The following is a 19,958-nucleotide window of genomic DNA, read 5'->3' on the forward strand; positions in this document are numbered from 1 at the left end:
ATTGCTATTATACATCACACTATGAATGTTTCTTTCATGCGAAAGTGTCCCTTTTTCGATTTGTATGGAACTGTCGTGTGTCGAAATACTATCAGAACATTGTCAAGCGAGCTTCTGAATGTAAACAAAGAACACCCCATCTGGTGACCGAAGCTTCGAAGCAGTGCTTCACTTCTAGTGCCAGTTGGCCGCTCCTTCCTTTCTTTACCTCCATGGGTTTTTCCTAGTGTTAAGTGAATATGAGCCAGTTTCCTTTGGTAAAGCCCCCACAAAGGCATCCCTTTCCCCATAACCCGTATACAAAATAGACTGTTGGTAAAATGTATACAATACTTTCTAGAAAGATTTTTGAATGCTGTTAGGCATAGACATCGTCGAATTGTTTTTATTGCTGGATTTCCCTGCATTGAAAATATTATGAGTCACAGTTGCTTAGACAGTTTTGTACTAGTTGTCTGATGACAAACTTAAAATAGGATATATGAACCCTAATGTGTAATATCATCTCGAGAATGGTAGAATTTCTGTGAGAAAATTTTTTCATAATTTTTGCTGAAACTATGAGCAGCCTAAAATACTACACGGCCAAGGCAGTATGATCACCAGTGCAGACTTCCAGTCAAAGCTTAGGAATGCATATCCTAAGATATCCTTGATTTGCATAAGACATGTACAGGATTCTCGTGTTAATAAAAGTCCAAGAACACATGTGTTGAGGCCAGTACGAAACCCTTTGATAACTCTTTTTATATTTGAAAGTACGAGGGCCATCCAGGAAGTAGATTACGTTTCCGTCTGTGTCCGCTAGGGGCGGGGCTAGCGCGGCCATCTTGGGGTCAGAGCGTTGCGCAGCTCAGTCTGCATCTAGCCGTGCTAGTGAGAGGTTCGTGCTGTGCTCCGTTCAGATACTGTGACGGTTTGAAATGTCTGCGTTAATTGAAAATCCCGCGAGCTGCGAGGTGCGCTCAGTAATAAGGTTTCTGACTGCAAAAAACTGTAAACCGATAGAAATCTATCGGCAGCTTCGTGAAGTGTATGGGGACAACATTATCACTGAAGGTGGAGTGCGTCAGTGGGTCATAAGATTTCAAAATGGCCGAACCAATGTTCACGACGAAGATCGAAGTGGGAGACCCAGCATAGTGACCGCCGAACTTCTCGAAAAAGTCGATGCTAAAGTCCGTGAAAATCGAAATTTCACAATAACGGAACTTTCTTTGAGTTTTCCACAAATTTCGCGAAGTTTGTTGCACGAAATCATCAGCGAAAAGCTTGGTTACCACAAGTTTTGTGCAAGATGGATTCCAAAAATCTTGACAGAGGACCACAAAAATCAGCGAATGGCTGCAGCGTTGAACTTTTTGGACGCTTACCATAAGGATGGTGACTCTTTACTCGATCGCATCGTTACTGGTGACGAAACATGTGAACTGTGAAACGAAATTGCAATCAATGCGTTTTGATGACGACGCACAGCTGCAAGAAGAGGTAACGAAGTGGTTGAAGGCGCAGGCGGCCGAATTTTTCGACGAAGGAATTTCCAAGCTCGTACATCGCTACGATAAATGCCTTAATTTGTATGGTGACTATGTAGAAAAGTAGTATTTGAGTGTGGCTTTCATCTGTATATAATAAAATTTGTTTCCTATACTTTGTTTATTTTTTTATTCCAAAACGTAATCTACTTTCTGGATAGCCCTCGTACAATAAGATATGTTAAGTCTTTATGTGGCGAAGTGGGGGAAAGTGGAAAAGCAGTTGTAAAAAAATAAAATCATAAGAGTAATCTTAATAGCAAATGGTTTATTTAGTTATGACAAACCACTGGAGACTCTGTAAGAGGAACTGGCTCATATACACATTACACATGCGGAAAACCACGAAAAGTCCATGCAGGCAACCCGTTTGCCGGGATTCAAACCCCGGAACGAACTACCTGTGTTCAGCGACTTTACCACTGGGCTATTATTGGCAAATGAATACGTTCTAGTGTTAGATTGCTTTCGGAAGTGTTAGATAAGAATTTTATGTTTTTATTGAGTGAAAAGAAGTGGTTATTCAGGCAATGCTCCACATACAGTTTTTAGTCTGATATGTAGAAATGCATGAGATTGCCAGTGTTCTTTAAAAAAAATGCTCGAAAAGGTAGAATGGAAAGGCAGGTCTGCGTTAAAAAAGGCCAATATTACTAATGTAAAAAAGTAAAAAATTACGAGAAAAGTGTATTTTTAAAAACACCGCTTCATTTTTTATCAGTATTTATTTCTCTAATATTAATATTATTTCTTTTAGTTATGTAAGTATGTAAGAAATTCCGTTTCTTAATCATCCTTACAAAACATTTTGCCTTTTTACTTTAATTGCTGGGATTTATATAAATCCTAGTAGGGAAGGGAACATTGCTAGAGCCTTAAAATAGGTTATGTATTACAGTTTAAAACTATAAGTGCCCTGTGTAAGTTGCAGTAAGTTAAATCTAATGCCCTGATATGATATAGTCTCTGTTAGTAACATTAAGTTTACAGCTTAAATTATTTAAGCTGTAAACTTCGTCTTTAACGCATATTCAAAGGTCTATAGTGAATTTAAAGTTAAGGCATAACTTTGCACAGCTGAAAAACGATTGTGCGAAAAGCGAAAACTACATCTCTGCTGCTGGATCAACATTCTCGTAAAGTCTCTTCTCTACTTCACCGGGCTATTATTTGATCCATTTCAATCTAATGTAAATTTAAAATATATGTGAATGACCCGTACTTAGAGATGTGGTATTCAGACTGCGTCTGAGGAGTATTTTTAGAGATTCTGCATTTTTTTATATGCAAACTTTTAGTTTTTATTTCACAATAATTTTTGAAATTGTATTTATGACAATAATAATCTTAACACAGGAGCATTTTTAATTGTAGATCTCTAAATATTTACAAGTATGCTATAAGACAAGCACAGTTTCCTTTTTTATGTGTATCAAAATTGTGCCGTTTTTGGTAATGTTTTACACTATTAGTTATCTCAAATGTTATTATATGGTAATCAACATTATTCCTTTTTGCAATGAATTCATTTCAACATACTAAGTTTTGGATACATGATTTATAATGCCCGGACCACTGAGTATCAAAAACTAATAAAAAAGGCATTAAAATTAGTAATGTATAAGCTTAAAAAGACACAAATAAAAATAACTACTTAAAATTCATTGTAAAAAGCTCAATAATAGGATTAATATATATGCAAACAACATTATATAAAAAAATTGCATAAACCATAATTAAACATTACTGACAAAAGTTGAGAGGTTTGCCCATTATTGAAACTTCTGCGTAATGTTAGGTCTAACAGTACTTGCATATTATCTCGTCGACCGTTTCAGAACTTTCGGAAACAGTTGCTAGTCATTACTGCGGAATACTGAAGCAAGTGGTAATAAATAATTGACACTAAATCGAACTATGTGGCCTGTCGACAGGATCATACGTAAGTGCTAGTAGAGCTAAATCGAATTTTCTTTGCAAGATGATACATTATTATTATTTAAATTTTCGAATTAAAAATCATAATCTTTATGGTAAACAATGTACAGAGTAGGCCATAAATCTTTACCTTTTTATAAATCAAAAAGGAATTGAGTTATGTTATTGCTCTTTTATTTAATAGAATAAGTATATCTGAGAATTTATTCTTTAAAAATATAACCGTGAAGATATCTACCCTGCATATCTTTGGCATTCTAGGACTTTGTAGTTAACCAGCGGCTGAGTGGTAAAAATCACTGAATACTGGTAATTCAGTCCTGTGAAGGAATCCCGGGGAACGGGTTGACTGCATAGGTGCTTTTGTGGTTTTTCTAACATGTGACGTGTATACGAGCCAGTCCGCCTTTTTATTTTATTTTTTCATTGAGCATGCATTTCAATACCATGCCAATCTTGATTTTTCCTTCAAGAAACCAGTTTTAAATACTTCATTTAGTAATTGAACTTCGTATTGAATTTTTAAATTGAAATCTGTCTTGAATCTCGCCTTTTCCTTCGAGGAATCTTAATTTTGAAACAATTACATGTAATTAATTACATTCGAAAATGATTTTTAATGTACGTTTCAAGGGTACAACCTATTTGTTGGTTGTGCTGGCTGCTGCTGTAGAACATTCTGTTCCTACTAAACAAAAGCTCTCATTCTGTTTTTCATTCACAAAAATAAAGTGGGCTTCGGAATGGTCATGAAAGAACATTCTGTACCGCCCTGATCGGTATAGTGGTCAGTGGCGCTGCCATATCGTTGGACCCGGTTCGAATCTGAGGATCATTTGGATGTACAGTGTCTGTGCGGCGTGGGGACTCTTATCGGCAGTGTGAAAGTCCAGTGGAAAGGCTTGATGGTAGAGGAAAAGGGGGCATTAAAGATCTGTCCTGGAAATTCTTTACCAAAATTGGAACAGAGTTGTACAGTAAAGTTTGTTGGGACTATACTTTAAAAACACTGATGAAATGCAGTTGTCTCACCCACTTCTTCCCGTCCTTTGTGTAGGTCTTGTGCTGTAGTAATTGGCCGGGAATGAATATGTATGTTATATTATATTTGCCAGCCGTTCATTTTCTTTTCTGGTTTCATGTTTAATTATTTTATCTTTTTAGCGTATTATAGTGGTAAACGGTAATTTCTAGCAGAATGGAAATAAGATTTAGTTTGTTTACTATATTGCATGATTTACTATTCTTCTGATTCTATTTATGATAAAATTATGGTAATTTTTTTTATAAAATCACAGTCTTCGGAAAAATTTTGAAGTATGCCTTCACTGTTTATGGCAATATTAAAAATATATTCTCAGACTCGGTTTTGTATCACTGTATTTTGTCGGCTAATACAACGTGTTCATAAAATGCTGCCAAAAATCTTATATTTCAGATTCCTAGATTAATGACTATATATGATTGTCGAAAATTAAACTTTAATGATGAAGGTCACAACGAACCAATCAGTTTCGCCGAGTCTGTTCAACAAATCCGTTTCGTCGAATCAGTTTTTGCAAATCGATTTGTTTGTTATTTTAAGCTTTAGGGTTACCAGACTTTAATGCATTTTGCTATAGGATAAAAGTGTTTCTCAAGGGCGTGAGATGACAGGTGATTGGCTTGAAGAAGCAACTTTCGCTATAGTTCTATAAATTGTCATCGTTTGGCTCAAAATTTTACCTATATCATTTGCGCAAGAATACTATTGTGTATATGAGTATAGGAAAAAACTTAAAGGAGGCTTACGGTGTTCTTTATCTTTCCCAAATATGAATTCGGTAAAATTTTTTTTTGCCCGAACACTATGTTAATGTATAAATAATTGTAAGGTTTTGAAAAGATGCCAGAAGACGATAAATTTTATAAAATTGCACCAAAATATATTCTTTTATACAAACATGCTGTTTCACGCTTTTTGGAACGTTTATTTTTTTGACGTCATGCTTACTCCATCTATTCTAACCTCCTTGATTAAATATGTTCTTTGCACTTACGTCACTTAAAATTTTAACAACAGAATCACAAAATTTTTCAAAACGGTATATCCTTAGAATTTCCGATCGACAGTCTCCGCGACAGTTTTATTCCGTATCAAAAATTCATTTAATTTTACCAAAATATGAAATAAATAATAAAATTCAAAATTCAGACTTCCATTTGCACATGTTAGGTCGGAGGACTACGTATTCAAAATTTGTTGCCTCTAGATAACGTCGTTTTTTTGACAGTGCGAGGAACTTACATACATACTTAATGCAGATTATTCCATTTTCTAATTTTTTTAAAAATAATACTGGACGGTAATATTTGATGGCAACAATTTTGAGAAATTATACGCCGGTTATAGTGCACCTACGCAGAGACTAATAGCCCATTTTGGTCTAAAAATGTAATGTAACAATGTCGTGAAAAGTACAATGGCGCATCAAGTCGGAGCGCATATTTCACAAGTGCACATCTATGTAGCCACCGAGGGCGTGGCTTCTAGGATGGACCAATGAGCATCCAGTAATATTTCTATCATGTCACCTGACCTTTCGCGTGCTTTAAGATTTAAGCAAGATGGTTGAATATATTCTGCCGTGCAATTTTCTGTACAAAATAATTAAAGCATCGTCGATTGCTTCTGAAACTTTTCATTGCGAAGTTAAATCAATTATAGGAAATTACGAAGATTTGACTACCTGGTTGAAATAAATACAAACACATGTTGGATACTTCGCAAAAATAGCGATGTGAAATATTACTTAATATGTGGTAAATAAGATGAAGAAAGAAATATGTGATAAACTTCTGAGCCCAAATGCAATCTTTACATAAAACTAAGCGTATGAGAAAAATATTTACACCAATTATATACGTAAATAGAAGTCAGCACTTTTTATTGCAGTCTATATGAAAAAGATGTTCTATAATAATAACTAATGCAGAATTTTATTCAAAGTTAACTTTACTAATTTGCATTCGTATACATTTAGTGTGTTAAATTTCCCATTTAAAACTGCTCAGTCTTAAATGTATACTGTCTACACAAGAAATACTCATCAAATGGAGTGAATTCATCGTATTCAATTTATTCGCGTATAGTTTTTAATGTTAACAATGGATATAATCAGATCATATGTATTCTGAATCTTACACTTTAAAATCAAAAGAATGCAAGCACTGAAATAAGAAAACACTACATTCATTGTAACATTTTCAGTCATTCTCAGCTCATTAAAAAAAATATACTCTTGAATTATCTTAATTCACATAATATGATGTGAACATCAATCCTAATATTAATGCGTGATAAAAATCGCGAAAGTGAAATGTCAGCGATTAATCAAACTCGGAAAACGAAAGCGCTACGAGATTTTCTAATATTACGCCATATATTTATAACTGCGAAACAAATGCAAATTAAAACGTAAACAACATACGCTCACATGCACGAAGATTTAGCGTCACAAGAGCAATAGCAGCTCATTGGTCCATTTTCGAAACCCCTCCTTCAGTGGCTACGCCGATGTGTATTTGTGAAATATGCGGGATCAGATAGATAATGTCAATTAAAACTGCTGTTACTTCACTCTATACGTCATCGTATTTTGTCTTTGGTAACAGCATGATTTGCTGACACGAAAGTTTCCTTGGTTTTTCCAAAGGGTGAGAGCTTCGTTACATTTGACGAACGATATAGCAACACACTGCTGGGAACGACTTGTTACACAACTCTTAGCATGGAAATAGTTTACTGGCTATCTGGATTCTAATTTATTGTGATCCGTGGACCTGTTTTCGATGGTGATGACATAGCTATCCGCAGTTTGTTGCTAAGAACATTATTATGTTAGTTATGCCGAAACATGTTAGGGCTGTTTGCCAGAGTGTAGGGATGCCATCATGAAGGGCACTGTAAGGTACACTGGCTTGTATTCACAAGGCACATGAGGAATGGCACATGGCGAAAACCACGAGAACTTAAATGAAGCTTCTCCGTTCGCTGAAATTTGAATTCATGTAGAATTACTAGTGTTCAATTGACTTACTGCTCGGCGAATGGTGGGCTCTTCTTGTTACGAACTTTTTAATTTAGAGGTATAGAGCTGCGCTTAAGAAAATCTGCTGCTACCATTGTGTTGCTTCACAAGTTTTATTTTGTTATTACTATGATTATTATTATTTCTGACAGTAGTTTTTAATTTGAGATTTTCTGCTACGTACGAACGCAGTACGAGCACAGAAGGAATTAAAAACGTACAAAATGGAATAAAAAGCACGCAAAATTTAAAATAAATAAATTAGAGACACATTAAAAAGAATAAAATGCATTCAATATTTAAAAAAGCATTCACTTAAGGTCAGAAGCAGTTTAGACTATCTACCAGACAAGTAAGGCTTGAATTATATTCCTAACACGCTAGTATCTGTCAAAGATGTTTAACACGAAAAATGGACGGTTTTCAGTGTATAAATTGGGCAGTTGCCGAGTGTGTTAATGATATATAATATGAATTCAAAGCAATAAAATTCTGCTCTGTGATAGATTATTAATTTATTCTGAATTATGAATAGATTAATTTGTAACAGATCACATTGCACAGCACAGTATGGTTGTAACTTTTAATTAAGCTAATACGTTTGCTCTTTTTTAGGACATACATTTTTTAAGTTTTGCAAGAGGAATATTTAATCGTATCGAAGCCAATTTTCCACTGTTCTGACTTAATGGAGAAAGAGTGGTTTGGATTGGATTTTCCGAAGTTAACTCTTTAATAGGCGAATGGCTATCGTTGAAGTAGTTGGAGTGGCTCTTACCCAATTTCGCTTCGAAATCTTCTCCCACCCTTTCCCTACTCAATCCCCTGTTTCTCGGGAAAACTCGAGTGCTCGCGCCTGATCAAAACATCCTGGTGCTTTAATTCGCCGATGCATTTTATTTTCTTGCGAGCCCCATTTTCGAGTGCCGGGGCGCGTAGGCAGGTGGGAAGTTATAACCTACTTAGAGGTGGGGCGGGTGGGAAGTTCGTAGTCAATAGGGCGAGGGGCTCATTTGCGGCGCCCCTAATAACCCTCATTAAATAATGTGTCTCCCTTCCATTAAGCGGGGGAGAGAGCGTTTTTAAAAATTCCGACAACCCTTTCCGCTTCGCCACAATGGCCAAGGAGCTGTTAATTACAGGCGAGAGGGGCCTCCGATATTAAAACGGCGCCCCATTAAATTACGCGAGACATTAATTAGCGGAGGGAAGGGGTCGATCAATGGCGGCGGAACAAGGTGCTTGCGGTTTCACGAGCACCACTCGACGCCTCATTTGCCCGGATTTTAAAGCCATTATTTTACAGCTTTTCGAGGGTGCCCGAGTATTAATCGCGCGGCAAAATGGGATGAGAGCCTGCACACACACCACATCTTCTCCCCTCCCCCGAACCCAGCATTTATTTTAATTTCTTGTGTCTCCCTCAAGCTCTCTGGATTCGTCTTTCCCTCCCTCTCTCCTCTGACCGCTTTATTAAGCGATTTATTTTCTTTTATATCCGTAATTGTGCCCGACAGGAGAAAAAAAAAGTTGAAAAATTATTTAAAATGTAGAGCTTGGGAAAAAGGGTTAAATGACCCGATTATGTAAATACGGAAGCTGCTGTGAGTATTCGTATCTCTTAATAACGTTTATGTTTTAACATTTTACTTAGTATTACGAAAAACCTGGTTCACGAGGGAAAGGCTTTATGCATGTAATTATGTCTTGTTATGCTGCACAAATATATGATAAGATGCAATAAATTTATTATTATTAATTATTTTTAGAGCTGAGATATAAATATGGGTGTATGGAAGAGATGCATATGAATTTGAGATTTAAATTTATTCATATTTAAAGTTTTAATTGAAGATTTGTGTAGAAATTACGCATTTTGAGAAAGATTCAGGCTTCTCTTCTTCAAGGAACAAGTTGTTATTCTACCTTATAATAGGTGACGCGTATGTATTTAATTCCTAGAATTGTAGGTTTTTGATTTGAATGGTTCATGTGTTTTAAATTGTTTAAGTTATTATATTAGTGCTCTCAGAAATAACATGTAAAAATGAAATTTCTGAAATAAAAAATAAAAATAAAAACGTAATAACAAGTTTGCCTAAAACATATTAGTCTTGATATGACATGTCTTTTCATCATGACTTATAACTCTGTTTTTTTTTTTTTTTTTTTAATTAAATTTTGGATTTCCAAGTTCATACCTGAATTCACCGTCAATAAAATACATGAATAATCTCTCTGTAATATTTCTCTGCAATGTATTTAAGTAAATGGTTTTAACGCACTTTTGGAGTATAGTACAACAATTCTATGCTTGTTTGGAGGCGTATCTACTGTTTCACTGACTTTATTGTACATAATTTTAAAATTATACGCACTTTTTTCCCTGCATTTCATTACATGACTTTATTGTACAGAATGTTAAATTATACGCACATTTTCCTGCATTTCATTTAAACTTATTTCCTCGAATTTCATTAGCGATATATTTTTCGTTCAATTCAGTTCTCACTTCGGGGCAAGGTAAAGATATACAAAAATTCAAAATATTTTTATTAAAAATTGTAAGATATAGAAAAACATAAAACACCAAATAGAGTTAAAACAATTAAAATTACGTTTTTTACGCAAAACAAGCAATTCGGCCAGCAGGCAAGAAGGCAGATTTTTCGGTGTATAAAGCTGAAACTTTAGTTTTGGTCCCACTCGGCAAAAAGACATTGAAGGTGCAGAAGCTGACTTAATTCACTTTTCCAAGTTTGAAATGTAAACAAATATGGCTGCCGTGGTAAAACAATTAGGCTTAGCCGCAATTAAACAACTTTTAAATTGTTGATAATTCTAGAAATTTTGCATGCAGATTATCTAAAAGCATTTTTCTGTTTTATTTTGTGCTTATTGATTTCGTAATATAAGAATTAGTAATATATTTAAAAGCAATCTGTTGATGCACATATTTCCGTTTTGCATTCTCCTTGGCCCTTTCTTATTTATATTTTCTGATTAGACTTCAGGTGGTTTTAGACGTTATAATCGAGATAGTTACGTGGTTAAATAGTAATATTTTTGAATAAAAGAGGAGTAACATACCTGCGTCTATACCATGTTTTTATTATATTTGTATGTGTAACATGGGCCATAATAGTGAAAAGTGTTCTCCTTAGTCTCAACGGTCCCCACCATGCATCTTCTTTCCATGTTCTGGTCCTTCTTTCAATGTTCCTCGTTTAGCATGGACAGTTCCGGGAGGACACAGCACTAAGCTCTAAATGTAATCAATGCCTGAGGACACAGTACTCAGGAACTCTTTATTTATTTTTAATTCCATCGGCGGAATCCATTGGGCCAGCTGTTCCGTCGATGGCGATAAGAAAGTACGTAAATTATGCTCCCTTAAGTATGTCAGTTATGGGAATATGACTGTAAAATAAGCTTAGATTAGTAGTTAAAATATTCTGCGCATTTTATGTACTAAAACAGTATCTTGAAAATTTTAAATTGGTTTAAAAAGTGTTTGAGTTATATCCATATTCCATCAGGAAACAAAATTGAAAATTCTGTGTCCTCGAAAACGATAATTGAGTTTTTATTCTCGTGAAATTCTTTTAACGTTGCTTTTTATGACTTTTAATTCCAAGTATTTAGTGTCATTTTAACGTATGAGTCGTAAAATGTCTTTTTTAAAGTATGTTTTGAATTATATCTTAACTCGTTCTGCTCATTAAATTTCGTCTCTCAATCTTCTTAATTCAAACACTACTTAACTTTTGTTATTCAGTATGATAAATTAACTTTAAATTTGACTGATAAATATTATTAGCATAAAATTACACTAAAAAGGCATGTGAAGTGGGGAAACATGATTTCAGTGAGAATTAACATAAGTGTGATGAAAATATTTGATGAGCAACCTGCTGTGGTTTATGCTTGTTACAATCATGCTCTTTTTCTGGTTATTGGTAATAAACAGTCATCTTTCTTTAACATGAATGTAGCTTAGCTAGTCATTTAAGTTATTGCAATATTTGAAATGTTAATCTAAATTTGAAATTATAGATTTTTTTTTTCTTTTCCTTGCAGGGCCCCCCTCCTCAACCGGGCCAACCGTTTAAGTTTACGGTGGCAGAGTCCTGTGATAGGATAAAAGAAGAATTTTCTTTTTTACAAGCCCAATATCATAGGTAAGATTGCAACTTCTTTTATAACCTAAATGCTTTTGTTTTGTATCCTGTACTATTTGTATAATAAATAATGCAAGCTTTGTATGGTTTTAACTTAAGCAAACTTTGAAATTGAAAAATCATATTTATTTCTATGAGGTGACTGCTTTGGAAACTGAATGATTTTGCTGTCAAAGGAGTTCATAAAAAAATTAAAAGTACAAGCTTAAAATAACATAATAAGCAGAGTTTCTGCATGAATAAGGATAAGAAAACAGATGAAAATGATAGGGATCAGTATTTGAGATATTTTTGGACATGTTTACCACTGCCTAGTAGTGTTGGCATCTTTGTGAAGATCAGTTTTTAACTTGGAGGGGGGGGGAGTAAAATTTCACAAAAATAAGCTGCCATAAAAGTGCTTTGTGAAGATCAATATTTTGAATTTGGAAGGTGGAATCTTTTATAAAGGTCTGACACTTCTGTATAAACAGGATTTCCATTACCTCTGTTTATCAGAGTAGCAAATTAAAATGCTATTTGCATGTCAATGCCACAGAATAAGGGTGCTATCACTTTTGCATTTGTCTCTTTAGTGGCTTGCTGTAATTAAATAAACCAAACCAAATTTTTGTATTAACTTTTCAAAATTTTTTTCTTCATGAAAGCTCATCTTCATCATCACCTTTATGCTCAACCAGCATTGCCAAAGTTTCTACATTGGCAGACTTGTACTAAAAGTTCACATTTATGATGAAGCACTTCTCGTGTTTCCCTGGGACTTAAAATGTGATGCTGCAGGTGAAGCTTTGTATTTGGCTGTATGTGGTAGAATTCAAACTTACATCTTGGTTGCAATTTAAAAATACTTTGAGATACTTTTTAGAACCATAATTATGAAAGAACAATTCATCATACTGATGCTATACTAGTAACCAGTTAACTAGTTATTATATGGAGAATATTACGTTTCTCTATTTAGAAACAGTGTAAAATCTAAAAAATGGTGAAAGCTTATATTAAAAAGATGTATTATGTAATTAAATTTTACATTGTGATGCAAAAAATAATCATTTAAGTTAAATCCTCAGATTTTTATAACTAAGTAGGAAATTTACAGTTGAATTTGAGGTAACATTTTGAGCTTTTGGTTTAATTAATAAATAATTAAGCAGTAAGTAACAGATTTTCTTTCAGGAGTAATTTTTTTTTCTTAAAAACCATATAAAATAAGTAGAATGATGTTTTTATAAATTAATTGTTACATAAATAAATGATCAATCCTTGCATGAATATACATAACATTACTGTCAATTAGCAATTATTTTTATCTCATGCTGAGTAATGCAGGGTGTTTCCTATTGAATATGGAATAGCATAGTACAAATTCTGTACTTGATTTATTAAGCCAAAACAAATTAATTCTGAAAATGGCTGCTAGAGTCACTGCTAATGAAAATTTCTCCGTCCGTGCGGGAGAAAGCACACTGTGTTTTGGAATACACAAAACCATCATTGTTTACAGCATCGAACAGTGGGTGAAACAGTTTCAGGACATGGGCTGCTTGCATAAAAAAAAAAAAAAAAAAAAAAAAAAAAAAAGACAGTCTGGCATGAACAGCACCCAAAACGGAAGTGATTGAAAAAATTTGGAAATTGTTTTTGCAGATTCCCACAAAATCAATGCATTATGCAAGTTGAACTCAAGTGCCCTATATGGCTTGTGTTATGGAAATGTCTACAATGCCTGCAATATACCTTTCAAGATGATGCTGGCATTAAAAACCTTCCAACAAACCGTAGCATAAATATTTCTGTGAGAATTTGCAAGATAAGCTGGAGGTGAATCGTTTGATGAACTGACTACGAATGAAGCAACTTTGCATGTTTCTGGCAAAGTTAATCATTGTAACTTAAGATTTTGTGATACGGAAAACTCATGTGGTGTAATGGAACATGAACATGATTCTCCAAAGGTAATTTTCTGCACCATTGCCAACAGTTCTGTTTTTGGTAATTTTTTTTCATGGAAAAATCATTGGGTGCAGTTAACAAGATATACCATCAGAGTGGTTGTTTCCTCAGTAAGAGCAAGAGGTTCCCAGGTATATTATACAGCAAGATAGTGCTCCACCACATAAGTATAAAAACATAGGCCAGTACCTGAATGATGATAGTCTACCCCATTGTTGGATTGGCCATGCTAGGTCAAACAATGTGTCATTGTTTTGTTGGCTATCAGAATCCCCAGTTCTAGCCCCTTGCAATTTTTTTCCTGTGCAGTTTTATTAAAGACAAGGTGTTTATGCCTCTATTTTCCCAGAGCTCACATCAATGGAAGCAGCGGATAACTGATGTGGTCAAATCCGTAACAAAGGATATTATATTCTATTACAAGTATGGCAGGAACTGGAATATCATATATCATTTGTTATACCCTGTCATTGGAGGGGCACACATAGAACATCTATAGAAACTTGGATAACTATAGTTTCACTGTAAATTTGATTTATACTTTAAAAAAAATCACACTCAGTGTTTACGCTATGGTTTCTTTTTTTCCCATTCAGTATTAAACATCCTGCATATTATAGCTCCGTTGTATATGTTTGCAATTACAACGTGGATTCATGTCTGAATTTTGTCGTTGCCATTACTCCGAAAACTTTTCTTTCTGTAAATATGTATGTTAAGATAGCAGTTATTATTATTTTAAAATATTTCTTATGGATAGCAGAAAAGTAAAAATTCAGAGAATCATTCAAATAGGCTGTTTATCATAAACTTAAGAAATTGGGGGGGGGGGTTAGGATGTGATTTCTCCACAGAAAAGTATATAAGGAGAGCCTAACGGTAAGGGCCAAAAAGTTGAGTAGGAAGGATCAGAGTGGCTATGTCTTCATTAAGGAAACATTTTCCATTGTAATTGACTTGTTTTTCTGAAACTGCTCCTAAACACATTAACAGTAAAACAAATAAATGAGATTTAATTTAGTGCTAAATAAATTGGGCAATAATTTTTTTGAAAATTCATCCAGAACCAACTGTGCTCGCACCCTAAACAACTAACTCAAAAAATTCAAAGCAAAGAGAGTAAGTAATGTCAGATTTTTTTTGTGTCCTGTTGTATACTGACTACTGTATACATAAACTATGTCTTTTGTGGATGATGATAAATATTTTTTGTCTGAGTACCTTAATTACTTATACAGTCCTCCCTTCCCTAATTTTATGAAGTTTAAAGGAAGAAAAAGGTAAAAATGACCCAGAAAGGTAAAAATGACATAATGTATACTATTTTATTACCGTTTGTCAGTTTTTTTTTGGGGGGGGTACTCTTCTTTTTGCCAACATCCTTTGCTATCTCTCTGTAGCATTACTACTGTACATCAAACATTTCTAAGTCTATGCTAAAAAAGTGAAGGGGTAAAATTTTCAGGGGGAAGAAACATGCGAGTAAATGCAGTAGTTTATTCAGCTACCATCTTTGCTAGTATTTTTTTTATGTGAATAAATTAGAGTAGTTACGTTTAGTTTCTAAATCATTTGAAGCAGTTCGGATTTTATGGTTTACTGTGAATGGATGTTCATCTGTTATACAGTAGACTCCCAATCAGCTGATGTGACGACATTCACGGTTAATCCGACAGCAACTGGGGAGGGGAAGAAATGAGAAATATTCTGCATCCCCCCAAAAAATACTGTTACGAATTTTCATATATGTAAATAATTTGAGTGAAGTTAGGTGTAAAATTCTAGTATCTCTCGTTTATTGTAACGTTGAAACAGTGAAGAAGAGTGAGTGAGGGTGAAAGCGTGAAGCTTCGCGGGAAAAATAAGGTTACAGGTGAAGTCCCTTAACATTGTCCTTAATTTAACATTAATACCTGTCTTGCCAAATCTGGGAGATTAACGCCAAACAAGTGATGGTTTTGGCCACTAATTTTTATCGCCAAATTTGGCGAGAAATCGCTGGTCCGATCCATATGATTGGTATTTTAATTGAATAACTAATTTGTCCCTATATATATATCTGTAAACGCATCCGGCCCTTATATGTAACTTCAACCATATTATACCTTCCAGTAATTTCAAGATTGGAAGGTACTGGAAATTTCTCGACTGCTAGGAAAAACTGTACAAGACCGGAGAAAGCACCTGTTCTTAGTATTTATTTATTTCTTTGAGTTCAGAGTTGATTTTCGAGTATTGAGATATCTCTGTGCGAGCTTCGCTCTTTAGCTCTGTTTTACATTGCGTTGTGTTTAACATTCTCAGTAATTTGATGTGATAGCAACTGATTGTGCTGTGTCCGTACTGAGAAGAACTGTACGAGTACTTTTGTACAAAAATACAGAGATGTAAAGTGTGTTTTTTGGGAAAATAAGTTCTGTCAAGCTTTTATCGGTTCTGTGTCCATTCATTCCATGACAAACCCGTACGCGCAAAGCAATACTGTTAACAAATCATCTTGTATTTTTAAGTCGTTTAATCTGGAGAATAACTCATTAAATTAAATTAGTATTCAAAACAAGAACAGTGCTCTCAAAAACAAGCAGTTGTTTTTGCTTGTATTCCTCTTGTATTTCAACAGAAGTGAATAGGCGAATTGATAGAATATTAATGCCTGTGCCCGTAATTTATTTTTATGATTTAGGACTTAGTCTTAACGGATGATTTAGCAGTTGTTTATATATTTCAGATTTATGTGCAAATAAATTACGCACTGTCGTGGATAAAAATTCCTAACTATTACGGTATCCTCCGCTATCGCTGCTGTTATCTTATGCATTTTCTTGAAATTTTTGTGTTTTCCTTTGTTCTTATGGTTTGTGATAGTTATTTTTCTATTTTTCCGCAATGATTACACAATCTGGGTGTATCGGAAATTGATTGTATGCAGTTTTGTGTGCCTGCATGTGTGTTTTATAATAAGCCAAAGTTATGCAATATAATCCCGTTTATCCGGGAAAACGTTTTCGTGTAACACATAGACTTACTACCATAACGAATTCATCATTTTGCGCACATTTTTCTACAGTAGTGTTTTTAAATGTAGGATTTAGATTAAAATATGCTTCAAAATTTTCATTTTGAACATTCTAATTTTAATCTTGTAATATGCACTCCCCCTCCCTCCAGTACATTGTTATGACAAGGCTTAGATAAGTGCACTTAGCGACATTTCTTCTTACATTTTGGATAGCAAAACAGCTCCGTTTTTCATAGAATGGCACAAATTCGTTTGGAATGTTCTACAAGAATTTTGCATAATTTATTTCAAAGCTTTAATACTTTTATTTTTAATGGTTTATTTACTTTTAGAAAAATATTTTAGATTAGGGAAAATTTTAAGTAACCTGGATACTTATATAGGTAGCTTTCAGGATAGAACTTTTAAATCCACCTTTTTTCGGGGGAGGCATACAAATCTATAGGGTTACGTCTGTTATTATTAATAATATAATGTATTTTCTTTTTAATAATGAAGGAATAGAAAACTTAAGAGAAAAGTGATATGTGTGGCTTTGTTAACCCATTCAGTCTTAGTTCAAATCATTGTTTCGGTAAAGCCACTAATTTTTATTTTAAGGTAGTTTTATTTTAAGGAAAGCGAAAAATTCAATGTAAAATATCCGTCTATTAAGTAAAATAAAACTAATGAAAGTCAAATTTGGTTGCGTTATGGGAAAAGGTTCTGAAAACGTTTGAATGTTTAGATATGAAAGCATTTTGAAATGGGGGGACGTTATGAAAATATAGTAAATATTTAGTAGTTAAAATAAATAAAGGAACAGAGATGAGGACCTATTGCAAGCAAACCAAAAAAAAGGAGGGGGGGGGCTTATAAAATGTAAAGTAGCCACATTTCCGATATCAGATGTCATCTTTCATTACTTTTCTAATAGCGCGCGTAAGAAAGGTGTTATTAATGTAATTATGTAATTTTTTTCTCTCTTTGTTATATATATATATATTTCTCATCGTTGACCTGGAGGAAGATATTTTCTTTTTCCCCCTCAATCGAGATTGAGGTTATACTAAGCGTTTTGCATCAGATGTGCCGCTTTTTTGCTCGTATTTCTCTTCAATCGTTATTTTTTTCGTCCTTTTTTTAGTGTTTCACGGTAAATTGCTTTTTGTGAAATCTTTCGCGTTGCCAGTCCCGAAACGAAAAGCTTTGAAGCGTATGTTTTTTTTTTTTTTTTTTAAATCCTGTCTATATTATTTGGATGTTTCGCAGAGCGTGTCTGGTCCTCTGTTTTATGAGAAGGAGTGCATTTTTACGCGCGTTTTTATGCTGCCCCCTGATGGATGCGCATCGACGCTTTCGTGACCTTGCTCGATTTCTTTTGCTTTTGTTGTGTGTGTTTTTATAACTACTCCATTCAATTACAGTATGTTTGTAATTGTACATACACTCTGTCGGCAAAGGTCAGTATGGTTAGCTGTGAGTGAACTTCCGTAGATGTGCCTGCCAACTGGAATTCAGTCTGATTTTGGAAAACTGTGAATCATGGAAATTGTGTAAAAGGCCCATTGCCATTCAGTTAGCTTGACCTTGCATTGGTTTACATTCTCATGCTTCCAATTCACATAATTTATTTATTGAAATGATCCATGTAATTTGCATATGTTAATCTGGAGATATTTGGTATTTTAAGATAAAAATATAAAATTAGGTAAGATAAAAAAGATTAGATTAAAGATAAAATTAATGAGTAGTTTTTAATGGTAAACTCAGAAATTCTAAAACAGATAGCATTTTTAACTAATTTTCTTCAGTACATTTAAAATATTTTCTTCATATTCGTCTTTCATTGACAATTTGGATTGCTATCAATGCTTTTTACTGAGCTGTGCCATATTAAAATTGTGTAGAAAAATAGTTGTACTGTATTTGTCAGGCAGAAAGTTGGTTAACACAAGCTTTTAGTGATTTACAATTAAATAGATGACAGAATAAAAAAATTAATTTTTTTATTCTGTCATTTATTAATTGTAAATGCATATTTTATAAAGAGTTATCTCAATATATTGTATGCAGATACAATGAATAGTTAAATCTGTGCCTTGTGAATGACTGTCATGTACCATTTACAAAATGGTAATGTAACAGGTAACAAAAACTGAAATAGTATTTAAAAAAATCTAAATTCTTTCAGATTTTATATTATCCCTTAAGTAGTTTTTTCCACATTTACACACACATGCATGTTTCAAGGGCATTTAGGCTAATGTCCCTTTGGGCTAAATATATTTAAAAGCAGCCTGTCTTTAGAATTCTCAATAGACAGTCTAGTGTACTGGAGATAAAAATGTTTTCTCCTCCCTCCTTTAGTGTTGCCATTGCTCCCTTCGAAATCGTTGAATTTGTTAATAATAAAATATTTAAGGATTTACAAAATACGAAATAAAATAAAAATTCCAAATTCAGGTTTTCAGATGCCTATATTCGAGTGGAGGACGTAGTTATTCAGATTTTGATGACTCTAGAGACTGTTGTTTTTTCACAGTGCAAGTAACATATATACATTCATGCAGATATTTCATTATTTAATTTCTTTAGGTGTAATATAATGTGATAATGTTTGGTGGTAAAAATTTGAAAAGTAACACAAGCTTTTAGTGATCCAATGCAAAATGCCATTTTGAGACTAATAACCCTTCTGGGCTAATGATCCTTTGGGGTAAAAATAACTCATTACTTAATTGATATCAATATTTAAATATGTTATAGTGTATTAAAGTTAGTATATGTGTAAATAAATGAATTATAATAAAAAAAAATTCTTTTTTTAAATGTGAGTATGTTGTTGTAGTTTATTTTATTGTATGCTTGTTAACTTTAAATGGTTTTTGTATAGCAGGCTTATCTTTTATTATTCAATTTAAAAAAAATGAAACATAAATGTGCTCTGAATGCATTATAAAATCAACCCTCAGGACTCTTCGAAAAGTGACATTATAAGCAGAGTAAAGAAGATAAAAGAATTAAGAACATTATAAGAAAATAGTAGTATCCATTTAAATTTAATGTTTAATTATAGTAATTGTAATTTAAATACATAATGCCATTCCATTTCAAAATTTTTACTTGTTCTTATTTGTCTACAGCATTGTCAGAAATCAAAATAAAAATTCTTTCAAGTCATTATTTTATTAATACGAAAATTTTAAATCTAAAAACTAGAGTGGCACTTTAAGTAGTTATATTGTAGGTATCATATATACAATAAACCATGAAATCGGAA

General features: G+C 33.6%; 1 protein-coding gene across 7 annotated transcripts in view; it reads left to right on the forward strand.

Moving 5' to 3' along the window:
- The window catches only part of gro (TLE family member transcriptional corepressor groucho), a 295,514-nt gene that overhangs the window by 121,056 nt on the left and 154,500 nt on the right, over positions 1-19,958 (forward strand). For all 7 annotated transcript variants that reach the window (XM_085810630.1, XM_085810634.1, XM_085810633.1 and 4 more), the window contains one exon: positions 11,624-11,724. In XM_085810630.1, coding sequence (XP_085666756.1) covers positions 11,624-11,724 — 101 coding nt within the window. The remainder of the gene's footprint in view (positions 1-11,623; positions 11,725-19,958) is intronic.

Source organism: Stegodyphus dumicola, chromosome 2, assembly GCF_044657685.1.
Source record: "Stegodyphus dumicola isolate Sdum_Otavi_A_Nest chromosome 2, ASM4465768v1".
Lineage (NCBI taxonomy): Eukaryota > Metazoa > Arthropoda > Arachnida > Araneae > Eresidae > Stegodyphus > Stegodyphus dumicola.